This window comes from Ixodes scapularis, unplaced genomic scaffold (assembly GCF_016920785.2).
Source record: "Ixodes scapularis isolate PalLabHiFi unplaced genomic scaffold, ASM1692078v2 PGA_scaffold8__174_contigs__length_109621045, whole genome shotgun sequence".
NCBI lineage: Eukaryota > Metazoa > Arthropoda > Arachnida > Ixodida > Ixodidae > Ixodes > Ixodes scapularis.
Window position 1 is genome coordinate 9,736,596 of NW_024609883.1, and position 24,682 is coordinate 9,761,277.

Sequence of the window (24,682 nt, forward strand, 5' to 3'; positions counted from 1 at the left end):
AAGAGAGTCAGACCGAAACATATCGTCCGCACACACTCGTTTTATTTGTATTCCAGCTGCCAACGTCGGTACCTGCACAGTTCTTCCACTGTTACTGTGGGACAGTCACAGTCTCTATTTACACGGCATTTTATTAAACATATATCGAGCGAACGACGGAGCGCCCCCGCAGCGGTTAAACATTATCTGGGTCCGTAACGAGGGATGGCAACTTGGAAGCGTCGTTTTTGGCTACCCACCCATATAGACCATCTGACCAGACGTTTGCAGAAACTTGAGGCCTTTGCGTCCGCTTAACGGAATGTTAGGACGGTGGCACCACGAAGAAAGGTAGACTCTCGCCCTGTTGGGGCGCGGGTGTAACCTAGGGGCTTCATAAATAAGTCGGAACAAGGCCGCCCCTTTCCTCTGCCACCGCTCTGTCTTCGTATGGGATCGGCGAAGTGTTTGGGCCAGTCGGTTATCTGGTGGAGACCACAATGATGGTGATCAGCGTCGCAAGCACAATGGCCGCGATGATGAGCAAGCAGAACATCTTCTTGCGCGCTTTTTCCTGCAATGAAAAACAAATAAACGAGTTAATAAACGACAAAAATAATCCCCGGAGAAGTGGAACAGGGACAAAGGACAAACACAAATCTTCAAACACAGCTATTCGACTGGTGCACGACCAAAAAAATCCGCCTGGTGCGGATATCGAACTCGGGACCTATTTCCAGTGGAGGCCTCTACCAACTGAGCTAACCAGGGGTTAGGCATCAGTAGAGCAAACAGGTTTTATCAGCTGCCACCAGTTTAACACCAACAAGGGGGAAAGGCCGGCATTTTAAAGTTATGACTATAATGCAATTAAATGCAAAGGCGCAAGCAAGCTGGACAAGAATGAGGAAAATAATTTATTTTCGTCATTCTTGTGCAGCGTTGTATTTAATTGAGTTAATAAATTTGTGACGAGTTAAATTTGTGATTTTCTTGCATACCAGCTGTGAAGGCCATAGTATGACAGTTAGGGTAAACTAACCGAAGAATTAGGGGAGAGCAAACAGTGGTCAAAATCTAACAGCACAGTGTCAACCCTAGCTTCAACACTTAAAGATGTCTGAGAACATGACATCATCCAGAGCTAAAAATGAGACAGAATAACATTTTTCTACGAGTTGACAACCACTTAGGATGGAAAGTTGGGCGAGTTGGTATGAATTCATTTTGAAAAACAGCGCGAATACCACACGGACAAGAAGAAGGAACACACAGGACGAGGCGCTGACTATCAACTGTCTATTCAGAACACATACATAGAAATTCACGCGAGGACAGCTTCTTCTTTTTCCTCTTCCAGTCATTTGCCATTAAGCACGCAACATTGTAAATCATATCAAATTAAAACACACGAGTACATTAAAGCACACCAGCACAGGTATAAGTCATAGCGTCTTCCTCCTCTTTTCTCCTTTCTTGGATCTTCAATCTCGGTCTTCAATTCTCAGGTCAACCCATGTCCAAAAAGATTACCTCACTGTCCACTAGGCTAATGGATGGTTGGCTCACGCATCCGGGTTTTCGTTTTGCTATATGATAAGCTTCTACTACCTCCCTCGATAGCTGATCCTTGTGTTTAAACAGCACTTTTGTGTCACTAAATTTTGGCTCACATCCACAATCACGGCAGTGGACAGCTAAATGGGAGTATGCAATACCTTTTAATGAACTGTGGTGTTCGCGTAGACAAATGTTGAGGCAACGTCCCGTCTGACCTATATATGAGTGACCGCATGAGAAAGGTATTTCATAAACGGTCCCCTGTGCACAGGACACGAACTTCATGCCATGCGTGACGCAACATCCAAAAAGTTCTGGCTTACTTTTCCTGTCAGCACGCTTATTTAACCACATTTATAATCCTGCTCAGTTTGTTACGTGCCGAAAAAATTACGTTGACCCCGTACCTCGAACCGACTCCCTTTAACCCGTGTGAAAGACGATGGATGTAAGGAACAACGGCGACATTCTTTTTGTCTATCTTGGCTTTTTCTTTGTCAGGTTTTCTGGAATCAATCTTGATATTTTTTTTTCATTCTAGGCGTTGAAATGGCATGTCAGGACATTACAAAAAAATTGTTTCACTATAGAGGTGCATAGTTTTTTTTTATAAAAATAGAAATAGGAGGCCTAATTCAAAGTTCCCGCCAGTGCACTCTGACGTAACAGTGTACCGCAAGGTGTCGGGGCGGTCAGAAGGGAGGCATCGGCGGAAGTCACGCGAGTTGTATCCCTCTTCCTGCTCACCGCGAGCGCGTGTAATATTTTTTAATTATTTTTGTTGTTCTCCGCATCTCCACGAGCGATCCAAGCAGACAAGGTTTCCTCTATCTGCTTTTTATTGGTTAATGTTGCTGTAAAGGTAGAAGAAGAGGAGTCAGTGAATTGACGTGATCAACTACAATGTTTAGAAGGTGCTGTGTGAGGGACTGTCCCGGTATTTCAGCAACTGAAGAGATTACACTGCATGCATTTCCGAGGGACGGCAGGCATCTTCAGCCTGGAGAGTATATGATAATTCGACGACCTCGGTGTCTGAACCTTCAGCAATGCAATTGGGCGTGTTGTACGCAAGCAATCCTAATTTCTGCGAGCGTTCTAAAAGTTTTTTTTCAAGACTTGATAGCTTCTTTTGCGCCCAGTATAGCTCTGTATCATCGGACTGATCGCATGCACTCGTACACTGGCTTGTACTCGCAACACTTTCATCATTGACCTTACTGACTCTTCGTCCTCAACTTTTACAGCACGCAAACTAACCAACGGTGCAGCGATAAAGAGCTAGTGGAACTGAAAGTGGAACTGAAACTTCGTTTTCTACAATCGCTCGTACAAAGAGCAGAAAAAAAAGTCTTAGGCACGGTCGCGGAGAGCACGAGGAGTGAAACTCACGTGACTTCCTGCGAACCTACTTTTAGTGACGTAGGTCGATGCCTCCTTTCTGACCGCCCCGACACCTTGCGGTACACTGTTACGTCACAGTGCACTGGCGGGAACTTTGAATTGGGCCTCCTATTTCTATTTTTATAAAAAAAACTTGGACCAGCAAAGAGCCGCATGCGGCTCGCGAGCTGCGGTTTGGCCACCCCTGTCCTAGGGGAATCGCAAAGTTTGATTCTTTTCGGAGAGGCACTGGGAGCATGAAGTTAGGAACGGCTGCCACATGCACGTTATAGACAGCTGTGTTCATGATTTTAGGCCCCGGCACGTGCCATGAAGTGCCTCCGCGGTTCGGAACACCGCAACATTACATGGCACCTCCACTTTCTGCTGCCTGTCTCACCTGGTGCTGCCTTGCCTTGGCCACCTGCTGGACCCCTTCATCCACGTGCACCGCCGCACTCTCCACGTTGGCCTCGATGCTATCTGCATGGGTGTCGGAGCAAGACACCTTTGAGTACTTCAATCCGTCGGAGGCTAAGGTCGAGAGTAGCGATAACCTCCTCCTCCTCCACAGACTCCCTCGTTAGAAAGCAATACACTAACACACTGGTTCTCATACTTCCTAATCTCGAGGGACCCTTTCCGGCCTCGGATGGCAGCCGAGCAAACCTCTGCCGGACTTGGCATCGATCCCCTAAACCAATGGAGAAATTTACGGGTCTTGGAAACAATAATCCACGCACTAAGGAGTGTCTGCCTTTTGATTAAGCGTCGATGGGTGGCTCGGGCCCGCTGAAACGGAGCTTACACTGAGACGTTGCTTAGAAAGGGGACGGCTGAGCAAATTTAATAGCCCGGGGAAGTACCGAGGATACACTGGGGGACCATCGTGTTCCTAGGAACGATCTGGGAACCGATGCGCTAAAAGTATACCAATTGACCCTTTTCAAAAGTTTGCGCCAACACCCGTCTGCCATTGCTCGCTCACCGATACTCAGTATGTGTTGGACACGTGGGCTGCATCGGTATTCAATTTGATCTCGGCTCAGCTCGGCTCGTATTGAAAACGAGCCCTGCGTCGGCATTCGGTGAAGATCCAAATCCGATCGCGTGCTTCGCGTCCCAGCAATGGCGACCGCCAATGTTGCTCGATGGACTTTTGAAAAGGGACTATTGTGACATTTTATGAAACAAAAAGGTAAACTAAAAGCCTACATTTAATATATGAAGTGTACTTTTAATGTACTTTTAGCGCACCACTTCGTGTTTTACCAGTATGTCTGCTCACCACACAACCCAGTCTGGTGAGAACACGACCAGGTAGTCTCCTTTCCACTGAATGCGTCTGCTTAATGCGACTATCGAGAGACAATGCCTTGAGTGCGGAAGACCTTTGCTCTAGCACCAAAGGAATGCTGGGAACGTAGGTACATGCACTGCATACACTTGCCTCACCTGTATAAAAGATTCAAAGTAAATAACCAAAATAAAACACAGAAGAAAGCATGTGCAAGAAGCAATTGGTTTAGAGGTTTTTAACTTTTTGGTTTAGAATGGTTACAACGGCAGATGCCAGCACATGTAACACAACATGCACCTCGGTGCTTGGGTAATTTAGCAAAAGGCCATTTTGCTAATATTAATTCAGTGTTTAATCCGACCAATCTTACCACTCAGCTTCGTTATGCCGCCACTGCCGCAACACATCGAGGAAGCTTCAGTCTTTCTGCACATGAGACAACGTCGCAGAGCTCTGAGCGCACACTACCGCCTGCCTGGCGTGGACTGAAGTTATGGTGGTATCACACATGCACCCAACACTCGGTGAAATCAGTCTTTTTTTAAATCGGTACATGCAGGCACCAATTTTTCCAGCAGATTTCGGAGCCACACACGGGATTTTCGACACCCTATACTTTGCAGCTTGCACCTTGACCCAATCGCGTCTCCGAGCGAGCGAGGCTTCCTCACCGATCATGTCTCCCTGATCGTGCACCATGGTGGCCAGGTCCTTGAAGATGGAGTTGACGTCCTGGATGTCCGACTGCGGAGAACGGCAGACGTTCGGATTGGACGCGGCATCAAATGGTTGACTCGAATGATTGGGGTCTCACGACGCAGCAACAGCTAAGGCGACAATGCACTAAACAAGAGAACTATTGCGGAGAAGATTATTACATTCCGAATTTCTGTGCGAGACGACAAAACCCAAAAGTCGAGATTTATGAAAAGCTCCTAGAAGCTACATTACAAGATATTTGCGAGATGTGACAAGCACTTGGTTTCACATCTCGATACTTGCGCGTCGAGAGTTCCTGAATGATGTTTCCTGTCTTAATGTTTGCCGATCACCTGGCAGAATTCAATACAAAAAAGAATAGGGGGCATTCACTGAACCCCCTATTTGAGGGCGATGTTTAGGGCGCATGCTCAGAACGAGCTCACATTAATAGCCTGCTAAGACCGGCAATCTTGGTGGTGCGGAATGCACATTGCAAAAGAACTGTGGAAGCTCGCCGTCAGCACATGCTCAGCCACCACGCACAGATATGGCCGCCAGTGAATACCCCCTATACAGTCTGCATTCAACCAGATTCCTTCGATTCTGATTCAACCATGCTTGACACAATTGAGTAACACCATATATTCGCTTTACAATAGAACCTCTTTTCTGGTTAAGACCAATATAATGAAGACATGGATACAGCGAAGAGAGGTGTGCTTGTAATGCTGGTAAACTGAACTTACTAAAAGAGTTACTACTCGATTTTTTGTCTGTTGCTCATAGCTAGCTTTTTTTTTTTTTATGACATGGTATAGGGTTTACTGAAATGAAGCTAATTTTCTCTTCAACATAACTGCTTCCATAATAAATAATTAGCCAAAAAAACACACAAACAGGCACCTCAATAGTTTTGCACAGTGATGGGAACAACAAGCTCGAGTGTACAACTTTAGGTGGTGCTTTCGTTGCATCGATGACTGTGCAACTCTGACAGTTGTGCCTCTGATAGCACAGTGCACAATTAGCGAGTCCAGAGAACTGAACAGTTGTGTAGAGTAACGAGCAATAAAGTGCTAAGATAGACATAGACCAAAGTAGACAAGTAGACAGACGAGAAAACACTCGATTTTCCGGACTATACGTGTTGAAAAGTTGAAATTTTACACATTGTGGGTTATCTACGGGTGCAGGTTACGCGAGGGTTTGTGTTTTCCAGATTGTTTATTACAACGAAAAGTGACCGATTTTGTGAGTGACAGGGTATGTTAAAGATGATTTATGTATGATACAATCTTCTTCGTGAGCTAATAAAGTGGCATTCGTCAATATAGGCTGTGTATGAAAACTTTTCCTATGCTGACTAGGACATGGGGAAGGACTATCTAGGTAAAAACCTTTCATTTTCAACCGAAATTTTCACTGGTGCTATAGGACCTTTCCAAAAAATGGGCTCCTGGCCGGTTCCATTTTCGGTGTTTGTGCATATGGCGCGAGATTTGCTCGCTTTTAGAGGCGACGAACATGTGCATGCTGGGCCAAGGACTTGTAATTGTAAATGTTGAAATGGTGTACACACCGGGTGAGGACTAGAATCCAGAAAACATGGCACGCAGGAATGGTCACGCAACGAAGCGAAAGTAGAGAAACCGTACCTGCGAGTCAGTCAGGCAAAGTGCAAAGGCCCCAAAACTAAAAGTTAGAAAAAGAAAAACCAAAGAGTTCAAGTGCCTCTCTGACAAGGCATCATGCATGACTGAGAAAGAGAGAGGGGAGAAGGGCAGCGCCAATGCTAGAGTGGAGGAGAGAAGCCGGATGGTAAGTCGCAAGTGCTTTTTTTTTTCCTCAGTTGTTGGGGCATCGTGTGTCATGCTTCCGCAGAGGTCCGGGCATCCACGAATGCCTTGTCAGAGAACGCTTAGAAAAAGCGCAAAAAAAACACGGACAAAGAAGAGCTGCACGACACAAGGCGGACTCGCAGCTAGGGTTTATTAAATCAAAATTAACTATTGGACTAGTTGGCTACACATTGTATAAAAATTCAAAAGCGCAAACACCAAGGAAAAGAAGAGGGGACAGGACAGAGCGCTCTGTCCTGTCCCCTCTTCTTTTCCTTGGTGTTTGTGCTTTTGAATTTTTATACATAGGGTTTATTAAAAGATAACTCGTAAAACGTAAGTAGGGTTTTGTGTTTTTGGAGTTAATTTTTCATGAACTTCGGAGGGTGTTTCTCGGGGTTTACTTTTTGCTGAACATTCAGGGCTTATGGGACTTTATTTTTGTTTGAATCAGAATTCTCCAAAATTTAGAGTTTAATTTTACTGTGTTCCAGTTTTTTTTTCTTCATAATTCAATATAAAAATAATTGTTCGGACAAAAACGTGCTCAAAGTTCATAAAAACTTGGCGGTAATGAAATATATTTCTGCGGCTGCATTTGCCATTGGTGCCATTGCGATTGGCAGTACTAGCTGCCCCACGACAAATCTTGCAAACGAGTGTCGCTTCAATAAACGTCGGTACTTTAAAATAGCCAAACTCTTTGGACGTAGTCGGGAAGCATAAACACTTCAGCTGTCCTCCCCCTTCCGTGAAAACTAGAGGTTCATATCTCTCACTGCTAAAAGAACAAAAGCCCTCCCCTATCTAAGAATCACAATAGGTATAAATTGGAAACCGAAACCGAAATTTTGTCATTGCCCAGAAGTAGACTGGCCCGTTGCACTGAACGAACCCCGACGAGATAAACGGGAAACTCCATTTTTCTCGATAATCCTAGACTAAAAGGAAAGAAAAAACTCCCATAAAATATGTGAAAATTTTATTTAAAAAAAAGAGGGCCATGGGTACTACAGAACACCCGAGTTTAGAGCAGGTTATTACCGCTCTGGCATAGCTCAGAGGTAACGCATCCACTTCGCACGCGGCGGACACGGGTTCCATTGTTGCGGGCGGCCTTTTTCGTGAATTTGGCAACGACGACAATGGACGCCCTACGACGCCAACTAGAACATCGACTACAACACTGACAATGGACGCAACCTCCAGCGGTGGGAAGGGCCCGTAACAGCCGTCGCCGTAAAAGCGTGCAAGCCCACCTCGAGCTTGCTGATGGCCTGCTCCCGCTCGCGCAGCATCTCCAGGTTCACTTGCTCGTCCATCATGGCGTAGCTCTGCTGCTGCTGCTGCGGAGGCTCGGGCTGCTGGGGGGACGCCAGCTCTATCAGGTTGCCCCGCCGGCCCGGCTGCTGCTGGGGCTCCAACTGCAAGCACGCGGGGCGGGAGCCACACCTCTTCAACCGCGTCTCCGGCATTCCTCTAGGGGCTCGATTACGCTACGACGCAACGCTTGCGGCACTCCATGGCGTGGTGTCCCAACGGGTTTGTTTCCTGTTGTTTACTGGCAATTACTGGTTTTACTGGCTCATTTACCGCCTCCTCATCTGCGATCCCTCACTTTGCACCCTGCGCCGTCAGAAAAGTGTCAAGCTCTTGCCGGCCACAATCCTGGCAATGGCACGGCAACTGATTGGGGACGTTGCAGACTCCCGTCATGCTGTGGGTCAGCCCACGGCAAGTTCTGTAGCCACGAGCTGGAACGCCGTGACGACCAGACACACTCGCCGTTAAACTCCTACTTTTTACCAAAACTTTTACAACCAATCGTCAAGGTTGTGACATCCAACAGCGTATACACATTTTCCATAAGGGTGCAACCGTCTTGACCGTTGTCACTTCCGGTATGCGTTAAGACATTGTTTTGATCTTTCCATGCTGCTCGAAGGTGTTCGCGAAAAATGTGAGATTGTCAAACATTCTTGTTTTGCCTCACCTATATTTTCTCGCATATTCCAGGTTGAGATGTTTTATAATTTTTTTGCCCCGGATACCAGATACGGAACCCACGTGACTGACAACGAAAGGAAATGCAAAATGTCCATGCATCGGCTCTCAAGTCGCCACTTCAGAGAGTTTTTGATGCTTGAACGGTCAGGACGTAGTAAATGGACTACCCTAGTTAAATGTGCATTCCAGACACCGTAAACATAGTACCGCATTTTCCAATGTGCACAAAAAAGATTTAATCAAATCATTTACGATAGATGGACTGGACGGTGTGTGTATTATGACTATGAATACTTACTAACTAGACTTTCGTTGAAGCTTTGATCCCACAGGAGGACAGTCCGTGACTTGGTATTCCTCTACGAGATCATCAACGGTGCCATTCATTCTTCGTGGCTTACTGGTAAAATCAATTTTCATGTTCCTTCCTGTGCTACAAGACAGTTTATCTGTTTTTATATTTGTTCACCATGCAGTGCATTGCCTGTTTCTCGTCTATAGTCATTATACAACAGCATTGTACCACTTCAGGTTGACATTGCTGCAACCATTTCTCTATACTGATCTCAGTTGGACAAACTTTTGATCACCTCATAGTGCGTCAGTGTATAAGCATATATTTGTGTATATTTTTTCTTTTACGAGTAGTATGATTCTGTTAATGATTTTATTTGTACGAGCTGGTGCACCTAACAGAAGGCCCTCTGGACGTCTTAGGGCACCCGAAAAATAAAGGTTATTATTATTGTAACTTGCTGTCATTTTCTAAAATTTGGGTCGGTGCATCTCAATTACTAATGCGACTCGCACGCACTTATTGTAGTGTAGGCTACACTGGCCGAGGATGAGCAGTTTCGCGTGGCTCCTGGAGAGGCGTGCTGCACGTGCGCGAGGAGCAGTGACGGAACGGGCAGGACTGGTATGGCACCTAGGTCAGTCCCCGATGCAAGCACCGCGCGCATGCACCCGCTCGAGATCATGGCTCGCGCTGTCCGGTTGTTCTGGGCGACAGCTTGGTTGCTTGATACATGACAACATGGCGCACAGCTGGCCGAACCAACAACGGGCATTTGGCACGCCCCAGCGGAGGATTAATTTGGACCACCTGGGGATCTTTTGACGTGCAACCGAAAGCTCGGTTACACGGCGCCTCCTCCGCAATAAGAGTGGAGAAGCTTCACTCATCGGATCCCGAAGTAGTCGCATAATGCGTATAATGTGTCATTGAAGCAGCAGTAAGCATGATAATCAAGCTAATCCTAGACAACCAGGAAAGCCAAGAATAACCAGCTGAACCTAAGCTTACGCTATGCATATCCTGGCATAGCCGAGCTAAGCCACTGTTTTTTTATATCAGCATGAACCTTAGCTTTGCAAGATGCCAGTTCATCAACACTTTTGACGAAGCAGGAATGGCAAAGCACCCGACAATGAACTGCTCTTCCGGCAGTTCGAGGAGTGTCCAATGGGTGGCAATTAAAGCATACCCCAGAATCTTCGAGCGGCTGCCGGTCAGCTATTTGAGCACCATCTCATATTCGTTGGGTTTCTATTAACAACTTCCGGTTTTCGCCGAAAAATTTATTTTAAAGGATGAGACATATTATTGCTGCAGTTTGCAGATTTCAATATTTACCCTGCTAAGCTGAAACAAATATTTTGGTTGGCTAAAGTTTTGCCCTCACACTTTGCTCTCATTGGTAGTTTTTTTTTCCTTTTTTTGTATTTTGCCCGTTGAGAACAGATGTGCGTCGCCTGCTACGGCTGCGTGCTGCGTCGGCTGCTCGACGGCGCCTGTGCCAGCGTGCAACGGTACATTTGGTCTGCGACAGCAGGGAGTGGTGTTGGCCCGTCGGTTATCAGTCTATTGCATCTGCTAGCATGCCTGGCAAACGGCACCTTTTCTATTGCTCGGCTCAGTGGTGCTCTAATTCTGGTGGTAACAGCTCTGCCAAGTTCTTTGGGTTCCTGACTGATGAAAGGTAAAGAGAAAGGCTGCTTACTTCTTTCGGTCATACAGTTTCGGATTGCCGAAAACTTGCTGGTGCATGTTTCATATTGGTAGAGGTATTGTAGAAGGTCAGAAGGGACAGGGCATCTATGTTAAGATGAACGGTACGGGGGGATCGGTGTTAGAGCACCGCAGCTCGGTAGCACGTGCGTGGAGCAGCTCACGCCGCAGAAGGACCCCGCGAGAGACCATGGTAATCGAATCACTACAGCTAAAAACAGCGAAGTTTAATGTGTGATTGCAAGTCTGTGAATACTTGAATAGTTTCTGTGTAGATTTTGTTACTTTGTTGTGCCGTGAAGGGATCATTTTTTTGTTTTTTGTATAAAGAGTGTGCTTAATAAAAAGAGGACTTGCCAAAGAAGTGTAAACTTGTACTCAGACTGGCAATGTGAAGAGTCACCCATCTTAAGCCGCAAAACACCAGCGGCTGGGCGCACTTTGCATTCATAGATTGATGATATAATGGGAAGTGGCTATCACTGGCGACCTCGATCGAGCGACGCAAAGTCAAGTACAATCGTTTCGGAAGCATCGCACATTCGCAGAAAAAAGTTAATGCACACTTTTTTTTCCAAAAAAAGAAATTGCCATTACATTGTTTTGTAGAAGAATGAGACTGTGGCAATGGGATGCCGCCCCTTCAGAGTTTAGAGCAGCTCCCTCCCCTCTCAACCTCGACAACAATAGGTTGCAAGTTCGTTTGGAGTTCAGAGGCTACTCCAAACGAACTTGCATCCTATTTTCACCGAGGGTGAGAGACAGAGGGGGAGGAGGGACAACGCTTTTTACACCCTCTCCCATAACCCAGCGATTGCCAAAACAACGGTGTGCATATTTTTTGTCTATTTGTTGTTGTTCATGTAGAAGCCCAACGCCTGTTAGGGGAGGTTTGGCGCTGCAGTCCGCAATTAGAGACCCAATGAGAAGTATGGAAAAGATTCCAGGGGTTGGTATAGTCACACGAGTCACGACTATCGTGAAACGTTCGTTACACGAGTTGCGACTATGCACGACTTGTGCAACGACTTTTTTGTGAAATGTGTGTTTGTACGGATCGGGTATGTGCGGGGATGGAGCGGGACGGGAGGGCGTGGACGCACTGCGAGTCCCGAGGCGGCCCTGGCCCGCTTGACTGAGTCCTTCTCCTTGTCGGCCTCCGCCCTCTGCACCAGCTGGAAGTTGCGCAGGGCCTCCGAGAACTCGTTGGTCAGCTTGTCCTTCACCAGCTTGGGGGCCACCAGCTCCCGCAGCTGCCGGTTTGTGTCCTTGGCCAGCTGCTGCGTGTACTGCTGGATCTGCAGCCTGCCACACGCGGGGGCGGAGGGCAGCACCGGAGCAGGAGTTATAGCACGACTCCCTGGTCCCTACTTTCCCCCGGCACGATCCACGTAGCAGCGCACGGGTAGATGGTCACTCAAAAAATCTAAGGACGTGAAAAATAGACCCATACAGCGCCGAATTTCCCCGGCAATATTCGTGCCGAATTCCCCCGGCAATTTAGCATGTTAGCTTTCTATAGTCTGTTGCAGGTTACGAAAACCAGATTAAGCTCCTCCTACGAAGCTCCCTGCTTGCCACGAGTAGGGGTTTCCTCCTCTTGAGCTTGCACTCTGCTAAGGTGGAAAGAGTAAAGGACTTTGTGAGAGACACTCGTCCCGCTTTTCTTAACCTGAGACAGACATCAGCATGTGGTTCCGACGTCACACACTTCACCCTTTGCGAATACAAATTTTTCCCACACGCAATGCCCACACCTGGTGTGGGCAAATGCGGGCCAGTTTGTAAACAGCGCATGGGTGCATACACACACAACCTCCCTCTCCAGAGATGCCTAGCTCCATTGTCGTTGAGTATGAATCATTGTTATTCAAATGTTACTGCGAGGACCTAGTTTGTTAATGTTCTTGCAGAATATGTGCAATATTTAAACATTTGTTGCCGTAATGATCCGTTATGCTATTCACCCTGATGCTGTTTTCACAAACATATTTTCTTTCATTTTTTTTTTTTTATGCTAGTTTATAGTTGAACTAATCTCAGCTTTGACATCACTTTCTAATTGAATGCGTCAATGAAGTTCCTCGAGATAAATAAATGAAATAAGATTGATGTTATCCACTCTGGGTCAACTGCCAAATGCAAAAGCGACCCGCAGCACATAAAAGCAAAAGGAAATTTTAATGAACATAAATGCACTCTTATTCCCATTGTTCCCAAGAGTGTTCATGATTATCCCTCATCCCAAGGATAAGCTCGAGCACGACCAAAGTTAAGATAAGTATCAGCAGAGCACATATCAAAGATAAGAGGAATAAGATAAAAATAGATGGCAAACAATAAACTCAACTCTCAGCACCTACTTATTGAGGTCTCTCAGTAGAACAAAAAAAAAAAAAAAAAAACATCCCCATCACCAGGAAGGTTAACCATAACGAGATAGAACGGCGCAAAAAAGGTACAAAACAAAGCCACAAACCGGACAGGACATATCGCCGACTCACAACTTGTCAATGTGTTCCACACATTCACATCTGCATCTTCTGCCCATGACATCTACTCATTACGGCACGGGCTGGACCTTCATTGTCAGTTTCAGGAATTCCAGCTCCTTACTAGACAACGCCACTGATGCTGTGCTAATGCAGTTTCTTCCACCACTGTGGAAGTGGAATGCCTCAAGCACCTCACATGTCCCTCTTTCCTCGTGCCGTCCCAAAATTGTGGTGGCATTAAAAGACGATTCGCACAGGCACTCTTTACAGTGAACTGAAAGGTGTCCTCCCACAACGGCTCAGTTGTATGACCAATTTGATCCCCGTGCAAGGGCCACATTGGTCATACAAAAACTCTCTGCAGAGATGTTTCGAAGCGTACATGTGCTTGAAAAAAATATGCTTCGAACATGGTTAAGATGCGTCCGCAAGATCTTTCTGTCGTCGTATCTGCAGCAAACGCCGCGTCTTTTGCACGACACGCAAGCGGCGTGACTGCGGCTTTACGGGCTCGGCAACTTTTAATAAAAATAATACACTATTATTCCCGCTATCATTGTCTGGCAACATCTCGGGAAAAGGGGAAACTTACAGCTGTGCTCTCAGAGTTCCAGAGTCCTGCGACGTCCCAAGCTGCTGGACCATCTTGTTCATGGACACCACTGCAACGGTCACGATCAGACGTCACTTCCGAGCCCCGGCGTGGGAGAACGATCGGCACCGACCGAGAGGGCTACACTCCGTTTCGCTTCAAGGTCCGTTCACACTCTTGCAACCGACTACGACCGAGAAAGACTATACCGGTTTTTAAGCCTTTTGCGACCTCTTAGAACCGGATGTGCGGCAGCGGAGCTGGTCCTAAGAGATCGCAAGAGGCTTAAAACCCGGTCTGGTCTCTCTCGGTCGTACTCGGTTGCAAGAGTGTGAACGGGCCTTTAGGCACGAGCCAAACGGGAGCTACCGGAGCAAGCTCCAGACTTCCAAAGTCTCTGCCAGGCATGTGCAATCGTCGCAGTACAGGGGACTACAGACCTTGTAAAAGGTAATGCACATACTAAGGAGTGCTTGGCTTATGGTTCGGTGCAAATGAGCGGCCCAGATCCGCTAATATGGCACTTTAACTGGACTTCAGTTATGAAGCGCGGACGGTCGAGGAAGAGCTCGGGGAACCCACGAGGGTGCTCCGGGGAACCCCTTTGAGAACACTCCGGAGAACCCCAGGGTTCCTAGGAATCCAGTCTGAGAACCCGCGGTTCGGGGCAACGCGACCGTGCTTGTGCCTTCGCTCGTACGTAAGGCGACGCAAATTATAGGGCACGAGGTTCACACACCGTTCTGCGTCATCTTCTGAATGTTTGTCCCGATGTTCTGGGACGCATTCTGGTAGTTTTCAAAGCCACCTGCGGAACGAGAAGAGCAAAAGTTAAAGAATGAGCAAGCGATACTCGACGGCTTAGTCGCACGTAAAAACAGGCTCAAGGAAGGGCGTCTGTTTTGAAGCGTGTACTCACTCGACATGTTGGATCCGCCGGTGTTGTAGGTGGTGTACCTTCCGGCCATCCTGGTGTCTTGTCCGACGGTTTATACGAATAGGCGACGGTATCCGAATCTTGCGAGTCCCCTGGAAAAAGAAAATTGTGCCGCGATCAGGGAACTCCGGAGTTTCTGAAAGTTTTCAGAGTATCGCCCTCCGCAGTATTCGAGGGAAAAGGAGAAAAAGGTTATGCGGAGGCAGGGGTGAAAAGAACACCATGGTGAAAGAAGGAAAGGGTTGCTGCTGCGAGCTATCCCGTTGTCGGAGCGTGCGAAGAGAACGCAAACACCGTTTTACAAGAAGGCCGGAGAGGGGGAACCAGCCTCCTTTAAGGCTGCAACCTCAATACGGGAGCTTGACTGTGGATCCACGTGTTGAATGGATCCGCACTCGATAAGCTTTGTTATTGAGCGTGTTACAATATCCACAATATGGACACCGAAAAAGTTGAAAATACTAAACTCTTACATCAGGTTACTGCAAGACGTAAAATGTCATGGCGAGTCATGTGCTTGTGCTAGCAGCTTTAAAAGTACCTACTGTATGATAAGTGTAAAATTGAGTATACAGTGATGTGATTGGTCGGAGTTATTTTGACGCGCCTGTTGAACCAGCCAAAAGTCAATTTTGGAGCAGCAAAAACAACTTTTGGAGCAGGAGCACACACTTCATTTTCATTCGTACCACTCAAAATATTATGGTATGATTCGTGCGTTGACCCGTCGAACTGAAAGACAATGCCTACTTTGACTTCCCACTTTTGTTGTTGGAATCAGTTGCACGGCAGGTTTGATTCCTTCAAACACAGAACAAGGTGCTTAGTTGTGCATAGAAGCACCAAACACGGCAACAAGATGCTAACTGGTGAGGGACAGTATGAACTGCAGTGCATAGTTTCAGTACAGAATCAAGAATAAAGCAAATAGCATATTCCAGTGAAATAATGTTAAAATAGAGTGATTTAGAGCATTCAAATTGCTATTTTGTTCAAATTCTAAAGGTTCTAATAAAACTGCAATTCTTAAATCATATAAAAATCAAAACTTTTGTATCTGATTATGAACATTATTAACATCCTACAGGGTGCCCCCCCCCCCCCCCAAAATAGTATTTTTTTGAGCTGCAAAAAAATAAGTGCATCCACCCAAATGTAGCACTAGAGGTCCCAAACCAGATGCCAAAGATTCAGCACGAACCAATATCTTGTTCAAAAGTTATAAGTCATTTTCTGAAAGTTTCAATGGGAAAATGGAGCCCATTTTTGTCCGTTTTCGGTTTCTGATGCCATAGAGCTCCATGTATTCGACAGCTCCGACGGCCGCCATTTTCCCATTGAAATTTTCAGAAAATCACTTATAGCTTTTGAACAAGATATTGGTTCGTGCTGAAACTTTGGCATCTGGCTCGCACCTCGAGCACTACCTTGGGATGGAGAACGAGCATTCGGCAATGCATAGTTTTTAGTTATGCGGTGTAAAAAAACACAGTTTTTATTTAGGGCGTCCTGTATATGTAGGACTTATAAAAAAAATCGGCACGTGAATGATAAATATGCCCTCTAAAAACAATCCCGCCTAACTCGATAAGGTTGTTCCCAAGCTTCCATCCACTGCTCCATCTAATATAGTTGTAATGTACTCTATTGACTGTACTATCGAGCAGGTATGAAGCCATATAAATGTAATACTAAACGAGAGAGCTGGCATAAAATATAAACCTATATAGAAGTCCATGCAAGTTTTTTTTCACAATACCCAATTATCCTTAAATCTCGAATCTGAAGAAGATATACCGAGACATCTCGAGAGACTGCCCACCTAAAGTCGAGAGAAAATCGGGTGAAAATGAGGAGCGGGCTAACTTTTGGTGTACAACCAAGAAAAGTTGAAAAAACGCTATATTTCTATTACGTTTTCCGGATAAACTTGTTATTGCGGCGAGGGACAATGCAGCAAAGATGAGACTCCACCTACCAGTCAGCAATGTTCACTTATATCCCGCCATAGCTACCTGGCCGCACTTAAGCCGAGGTCCTCATTGAAACGAGCACTACGATTACTAGGAGTGGGCTAAAAGAAAACAACTAATCAAGTTTAAAAAAGAGGTGGGTTATCTTTCAGGGGTGGGACATCTCTCAGGATATTATGGTAGTCAGAATATTGCAGTTCATTATATATATATAGCCACAGCTTTATTCACAAATAGCATTTCACGTCCGCTCTGGAAGGGTGCTTTCTCCTTAGCACACGGCTGCGCCGCAGCGAAACAAGATACACCTCCCATCAGGGAATAATAATTATAGGAGACACAAACGTCCACTTCGAAGATTTCGACAAGTTCACGGATAAAACAGGAAAGATGTTAGAAGAGTTATTGCCAAAGTTAAATGCGATGGAAAGACAATGTGAAAAGGAACAACTCCTACTTAAAAATTCCCTACTGTCCAATGTGCTACAAACTGTACAACAAATGAGGAGCTTTGGAAATAGATGAATACACAAAAAGTATAGGAAGTGACCACAAGAAAACTGAGATTTGATTTTACTCACACAACCCAAACAAGAAACTCGGGAACGGGAAAATAAATCGAGTCTGAATAAAACTCGGCTACAACAAGTACCTAAAAGGTATGAGAAATAGTATCTAGGCAACCAGAAAGGGAATGGCTGTATGAGGACATAGTAGGCATCTTTAGGAGGGAATTAGAGAGATATTGAACTAAACAAAGAGGAAAGCGAAAACAAGAGCACAAACTAAAAAGCTGGTCGGATAAGGAGGTCTATTCAGCCATAGCACCACGCCAAGAGGCATCAAGGGAGCACAGGCAGTCAAAGAAAAGGTGGGCCATTCCAGCAGAAGTAGCGTCAAAATGGGAGAAGTTTTAGGAGAGGAAAAGGGAGGCATCAGCTTTAATATGGGCCAAAATTGAAAATGTGGGTTTCAGTGGATGATAAATAAAAAAAAATGATAGGACTGCATCAAAAAAGTCTTGGGAGCACATTAAATTGCAGGGGAGAAAAACTGAGGGGTGCCAGCACTTACCCACCCAGGAGGGGAGAAAGGTAGAGGGGGAAGAGGCACGCGAATATATCAGGTGGGCAATTTGAGAGGCTTTCCCACAGTTTAAGCAGAGGGGGACAGTGGAGAACGCTGACAGCAGCAGAATACAGGAAGAGCACACTAGCATAACAATGGAGGTAGCCGCAAGAGAATGGGACTAGGCAGAGAGCAAGGTTGCAGCAGGTACAGTGACAGGCTCGGATGACATACCCGTCGGACTCATAATGACCCTAGAGAAAACGAGCAAATTGAAGGTACAGCATGCGATTAACCAAATAACAATTGGAGGAGATGTACCCAACGATTGGAAACCAAGCAAAATGAGACTGGTAATATGTACAGGCAAAGGGAACAAAGACATCATCAAGTGGTACCACCTGAGAACAGTAACATCAGTTTTATACAGATTAGCTATGCAGATAGTAAAGCGAAGAACGGAGGAATGGGCACACAAAATGCAAATTCTAGGAGAGCTTCAAAATCGATTCCGAAGAGAAAGGCTAGAAGATAACCTACTCGTCATCACTCAGTGTATAGACATAGCAATGAAGAGTTTGAGTCCCCTAGGTTAGCTCATTTGGACATCGAGGAAGCATACCATAATGTGAACAAGGAAAAGCTCTGGGACCAGCTGAAGCGGTCTTAGATGTAAATTTGATTATATTTCCACAGCAGGTGTATGCAAACAATAAGGTAGTACCGTAAAATACGAGGCAAGCGCCCACTCAAAATTTAGAGATAATCGCAAAAGAAATGGAAGATGGGCACTTTTCCAATCATCATTTTTACATATCAATGTACTGTGCATATATTCTCAGATCTTACAACTTTGGGTATGGGCGGTTAGCGTGGTATGGGCGGATGCGCGGAATTCTACGGTAGTTATAGCACAAGCAAAAACCAGCAGCAATAAAAAGAGGGCTGAAACTGGGTTGCCCCATGTAACCCCTGCTCTTCGTGATTTATTTTTATACCTGCTGTAAGTGAAATGGAAAAGAAATGAGAGCAAAGCAATGGACCTTTTCCGAGAAGCGTTCTGCGCACGCGCGAGCGCCCGATGCCAAGCGGCGGAAGTCCGAACGAAAAATCGAGGAAATTCGGAAGGAGGCTGTATATCAGCGAGTAGAACACGTAACTGCAGCATATATATAATTGTGTTACACAAAAACAGAACGTCGACGGAAATGAAAACACGACGTTTGGGTGGACGCCACGTATGCCCCTCTTTAAAGTCGCGTTGGGCAGGCGCCGCTGCTTAGAGAGCGAAGAAACTGGTAGCGTAGCTCCCATTATCGATTCGTAGCGCAGGTAGGTCACTTCCTCGATTTTTAGTTGGTGCACCCACCGCCTGGTGCCGTCGGTATGTGGAAAAGGCCCATTTAGGTATTGATGTGACTTACAGGGAAGGAGGAAGAAGTATAGTACGAGCAATCCCAGGACTAATGAATGCAGACAACATATATGGTACTCGTTACAGATAACCACAATACATTGCAGGTACTAACTGGAATATATGGAAATGGAGGGGACACCTTGGGCATGAGTTTTAGTAGTGACAAGTCTGGAGTGACGGTGTTTAACGATGAAGAGAGGGAACCCCTGAGGATACAAGACATTGAAATAGACCAAGCAGGAAAATACAACTATCTGGGAGTACGGCTTAATGAGGAAAGAAAATGTTTAGAAGAACATAAAAAATGTATAATTAGAGAAGGGGAAAAGAACTAGCTATTATGAAACTCAAGGGACTATGGAATTATAACAGATACGAAGTGGTCAGGGGTATAAAAGAAGGAGCGATGGTACCAGGACAGTTTTTTGGCAATGGGGTACCGTGTAGGAGATGAGAGCTTCAATCAAGATTGGAAATTGGACAAAGGAGTGTGACAGATTAAGCGCACGGGAAAACACAAAACGAGGGAGTGCAGGGAGACATGGGCTGATCGTCCTTTGAGAGCAGAGAGCAATTAGAAAATTTACATTTGAAGTAAGGCTAACCAAAATGGATGATGCCCGGTGGGCACAGAAAGTATTCAAGTATTCATATGTGTGAAAAGTTTAACACAAAATGGACAAACCGAACCTTAAAGCTGACATTTAGATAGCTGCATACTAGTGATGGGGCTGAGCAGACTACAGTAACATCCCAAAAGATAACCCCCCCAAATTTTTTTTTTACGATTTGCTATGTTTTCGACAATACCGAAAGATGGCCCACTTCTAGTAACTGCAGGGCCCTGGTCACTGGTGACCTCGACAGAAATGGTGTTGCTTAGCCATGGAGGGGAGATAAGCGAAAATTGCGGGAGATAAACGAATGTTAGCCTAGATAGATTCGATGAAGAGCGTAAATTTAGATAGTGAATTGCTACCATGGTTTTGTCCTGACTTTCCGTTTTTTTTGCACTGTGTCTTAAAAATTTGACTTCTTATGGACATTGATAAGTGCACCACTAATGAGGCGTCAAGCTGTTTGTGGGTCACTCAAAACAAAAATAAATAAATAAATAAATTGCCGACTAGGAACGACAGTCGAATTTGGTTCATCGTTTCTCCCTGCGATCTGAAATTTTGCAGGTCGCAGCGCTTTTCAACTTTGTTTATCGCACACAGCAAGTCAACTTGCCCCTTATTTTCACCCCATTTTCTCTTAATTTTAGGTGGGTTACCTCTAGGTATTACGGTAGTTTGGTGATAGAGGGAGCGAAAGAGGCAGAGAGAAAAATATGAGAGGGAAGAATGCAAGAAAAATCAGCTTTAACGATGCACAGGTAACAAAAACATGAGTTAAGAAAGGAAAAGGTGTTTGATAATTCACGTGAAAGCGCTTGGCTGTTCGAGGCGAGAACGAAAGTATTCAAGACAAACACCTAGCATAGGACTAAATGTCAACATCGACACATCATGTGCCCTATGCCGTAGTGAGAGTGAGACTCTAAACATTTGATACTGAAGTGCACGGGGCTTTGCCCTGCCCTCCCTGAAGGGATAACGGATCTGGCGGGGGCACTGTGTTTTGCTTGAGAGAATAGAAGAATGAAAGAGAAAAGGATGGCAGTCACAAGGAGCTTAGAAGATTGGTGAATGAAGAGAAACTAGCTAGCACAGCTGGGGACAGGTGGAACAGAGGAAAATTGAAACTCCCTCTCTCGTGGCTCCAACCCAGTCTCAACCTTGTCTCCCAGTGGGTTTGGCATTGGGGGAACGTCGAATAGGTTCAACCAGAGGAAAATCGGTGCCTCCCTCCTTCGATGCCTTTCGATGGCCCATAAAGTACTTCCTGTTTGCTTTTGAAGCTGAGAAATTTGACAATAATTGGCCCATGAAAACCTCGTTTTTGCCCAATACGGTGTGCTTGTTTAATGTCACCGGCTTTTATTTTCAAACGATTTGAAAAACAAAAAGGCAATGTGTAATATGCTCTGTTGCAGACCATGACTCATTTCCTTCCTCAGGAATTCCCTTGGTAAGCTGGCTGCTTCTTGAGATTTGATTTTCGAGAGAATCTGCAGCACTGTACAAGCTATCCGATCCTCGCTGTTTTAAAGATACTTGCAGGATCTTTTCTTTTATTCCTGAAACCTCTTCGTTTGTGCGCTTAACTTGATTTTTTACTGCTGTGATCTAGCCTACCGCGCCTTCTAGCCTCGACACAGTTTGCTAATTTCGCGATCCTTGACATCAGTTGGTTTAGTTTATGTAATTTCTTTTTGATGCCTTGCATTGTCAGAGATAACAGTGCTTAGCTTCTCGAGTATTTGGTCAAGTTTGATATCATCAGGCCCGGGGCTGGCCTCCATGTCACCGGAACACATAAGCAACTGCACTATGCAAAGTATTACTAGGAAAATGTGAGCCCTCGGGAGTACCTTGCGCAAAAACGAGGCACTATTTTCGAACTTCCAGGGCTCTTTCCTCTTTTTTACCATATTTATCTGGCAGAATGTACCAACTATACGTACAGAGATCAACACCCATTGTTCACAGAGTACACAAAGATAGCACTGAAATACTGAAAAACAGTTGCAATGTAGGATGTTATTGTCACCAGAAACGCCCAGCAACATAAAAAAAAAGAGCTGTCATTGCCTTTGTCCACATAACGAAGAACACCACACATCCTTCGACATTCGCACAATGCCAACAGGTACTCATACCATCCTTTCCTTTCGAAGAAAACTTCACAAGCTGTTAAGAAGCTCAGGTCTAACCGCAAAAAAAAACAAAGGTGAACCAAAATTTACATTGTTCTGCCATTTTGTTTTTTTTTATAGCTGGAAAAGTAGAGCAACCAAAATACACTTTTGGAAAGAGGACATATTAATTTCTCTAAAGAACCAGAGCTTGGCTAATAATTACAGGAGAGCAGATGCACTAATAACCCAGAAACTATAGTGCTGAGAATGGAGAAATATCATGATATAAAAACTTTTTCTCATGTTACAAATATTTACCAGCTGGTGGATATAAAAATAATTATCTCAAAAAAGAAAATGAACTTGGCAGGTTGATGGTGGGAGTGTCAGTTAAATGCGTTATCATGCTCCAAGTGTTTTTGGTACAATTACCCCAATGAAAACAGCTGAAGTGAGAATAAATATTACTTTGTTTTTTTTTGTTTCATTTACTGGAAGGGCATAGATGAAAAACAAACAAGCCATATAGTACAAACCATAAAACTTGACAGAGAAATATGTTTAACAATGTAAAATCACTTATCCTGCATTCTCATATACAGGTGACATGGGATCTCACCAATGTATAAAAGTATCTAACATACAATATTGAGTATCTGAATCGAAAACAATTTTCTGTATTTGTATCTTCTACCGGTGCCTAAATTAACTTTACTACAGTATTAGGTATCACTATCGAAGATCCTGTATCGGTATCTAAAATACAATAGCAAGTTCTAGATTAGCGTACGCAAATGCTCTGCATACTCGTAAAAATGGGGTTGTCACCACATACCAATCTGAAATGCGGTTTGGGCTCGGTGCAAGAGCAGTGGCTGCAACAACGTTCTTTGCACCCGCATTCTAAAACTTGTTCATTTTCAACTGTATTCAAGTATAAGTATTGAAGATTTAGTTCTGAGGTATCTTGCCCAGGCCTGTTCAACGCTAAGCTGAGAGGGCAACGGAAACCACGAGCTCACCGGACCACTAGATCGCCGTCCTTCTACCACCTCATCCCGCTCTCTGCGTGCGTGTATGCACAAAGAGCATGATCACATGGTGCAAGACCGGCAGTTAACTGGTTCAACAGCTTCAACTGCACTGTCAGCTCAGCGGAACGAAGTGTAGTGTCATCGGTGGTGTCTGTTTGCTCTACTGGTGGGCAATGCCTGGTGAGCACAGTTGGTAGAGCGCTCTGCAGTTATAGAGGACTTGGAAGCATCCCACCTTATCCTCTTACCAGTTTTATCAAATTAAAGAAAGAAAGGAAGAAAGAAAAAGAAAAAAAGATTTGACTCAATGCTTTTTTTTTTTTTTTTTGTGAGTCACCACTGTTTTGGTCATCTGACTGCAAGGATGCCCACTGCACAATCAATCATTTGCAGACGCCTTACGCCGAAAATCTTAATTTGGCATTTTCCACATACGGATAAGCCATGGATGGACGGATGTATGGGTACGGTACTAATCGGGCGGTGGCTCGCATTACCAGTCAAAGCTTCTAATTAAAATTAACTAATCTCTTAAATTCGTAATATATGGTCCGCGTTCAGCCAGCAGGTACTAGAACACCGCCACTCGATACTTGTTGGTTGTCATTTTATAATGCTTCGGGATTGTATCACGAGAGAAAAATTGTAGCAAACACAGCTGATATTTCAGATTTGGTTCTGATGTCCAGCAACATACACTGGGGGCAAAACAAGGGTTGCGCGTATCTGTCGCTTCCCACCTGTTATATTAAAGCAACAAGTTTATCTAAAGACAGCAATCAGCAGCAACAACAGAGGGCAAAGAAGGTTCCCGTGCGTGGCGTATCGGATTGATTGGCATGTGCAGTTCGGGAGGCGGTGACGCAGACCCGTCGTTATGGCCCTTGTTGTTATGAAGGGACACTTACAGCTGTTGCGACGCTACAGCTGACAACACGGAGACCGTAGCCAGCTCGCCTCTGCGATGGGAAATTTCCGTGTAGAGGGACACGAATGAAAAGCGAGCTGACGTCCCATGCAATTTCCGTTGTCGAGGTATCTGTCGTCTCGACGACTCATTGCAAGCAACGCCCTTGCGGCTTCCGCTGTTGAACCACTCGGTCCCAGAAATAAGCCAGTTCACCCGAGACTCTCTCTGTGGAGCGATAACGGTGATCGCCGATACTGCACTGCGTCGTCGATGGGTGAATCACCGCAGCGAAAGCGGAGGAGCGGTTCGAAATAGGCTTACCTGGGCCGAAATTAGCACCGTAGCCCTGCGATTCGGCGAGGCTGTGGAAACTGACGGCGATGTTAGGCACCGGTGCCAGCTACGAGTAGCGGACAGCACGTTCAGACTTTGATAACGAGGAAAATTTAAGGGCGTAAACGTCTCGCCGCCTGACGTAGTACGTACGCGGCGGAGCGAGCAGAAGGCAGAAGCGACAGACGACGACGACGTTGATCACGTGCTCGAGCCACTGCGAATTTTGTATTACTCCGCCATCGCGGGAAATTCGAACTTCTCCGGTTCACAGTCGAACCGCCGTCGTTCAAGTGCATCGCTTTAGGGAACAGAGAAAAGTTTCGACTATTTGAATGAAGTGGGTCGCAACTAAGGTTCCGTGTTTTCCTTATGTACCGATAAACCCCGAAAACTAATC

At 45.4% G+C, this 24,682-nt stretch overlaps 1 protein-coding gene across 2 annotated transcripts; it reads right to left on the reverse strand.

Moving 5' to 3' along the window:
• Nucleotides 1-25: 25 nt before the first annotated feature.
• Nucleotides 26-24,577, reverse strand: LOC8041285 (syntaxin-12). 2 transcript variants are annotated; one of them, XM_029993996.4, is made up of 9 exons: nt 24,271-24,577; nt 14,787-14,896; nt 14,607-14,675; nt 13,868-13,937; nt 11,884-12,085; nt 8,022-8,186; nt 4,894-4,966; nt 3,323-3,405; nt 26-553 (listed from the first exon to the last, which is right to left on the reverse strand). In XM_029993996.4, the coding sequence occupies exons 2-9, from the start codon at nt 14,833-14,835 to the stop codon at nt 461-463; spliced, it is 804 nt and encodes a 267-aa protein (XP_029849856.1). In that variant the 5' UTR covers nt 14,836-14,896; nt 24,271-24,577; the 3' UTR covers nt 26-460. The 2 variants fall into 2 exon arrangements, with proteins under 2 accessions (XP_029849856.1, XP_040063090.1); XM_040207156.3 differs by lacking the exon at nt 24,271-24,577 and adding an exon at nt 23,948-24,205.
• Nucleotides 24,578-24,682: the final 105 nt, after the last annotated feature.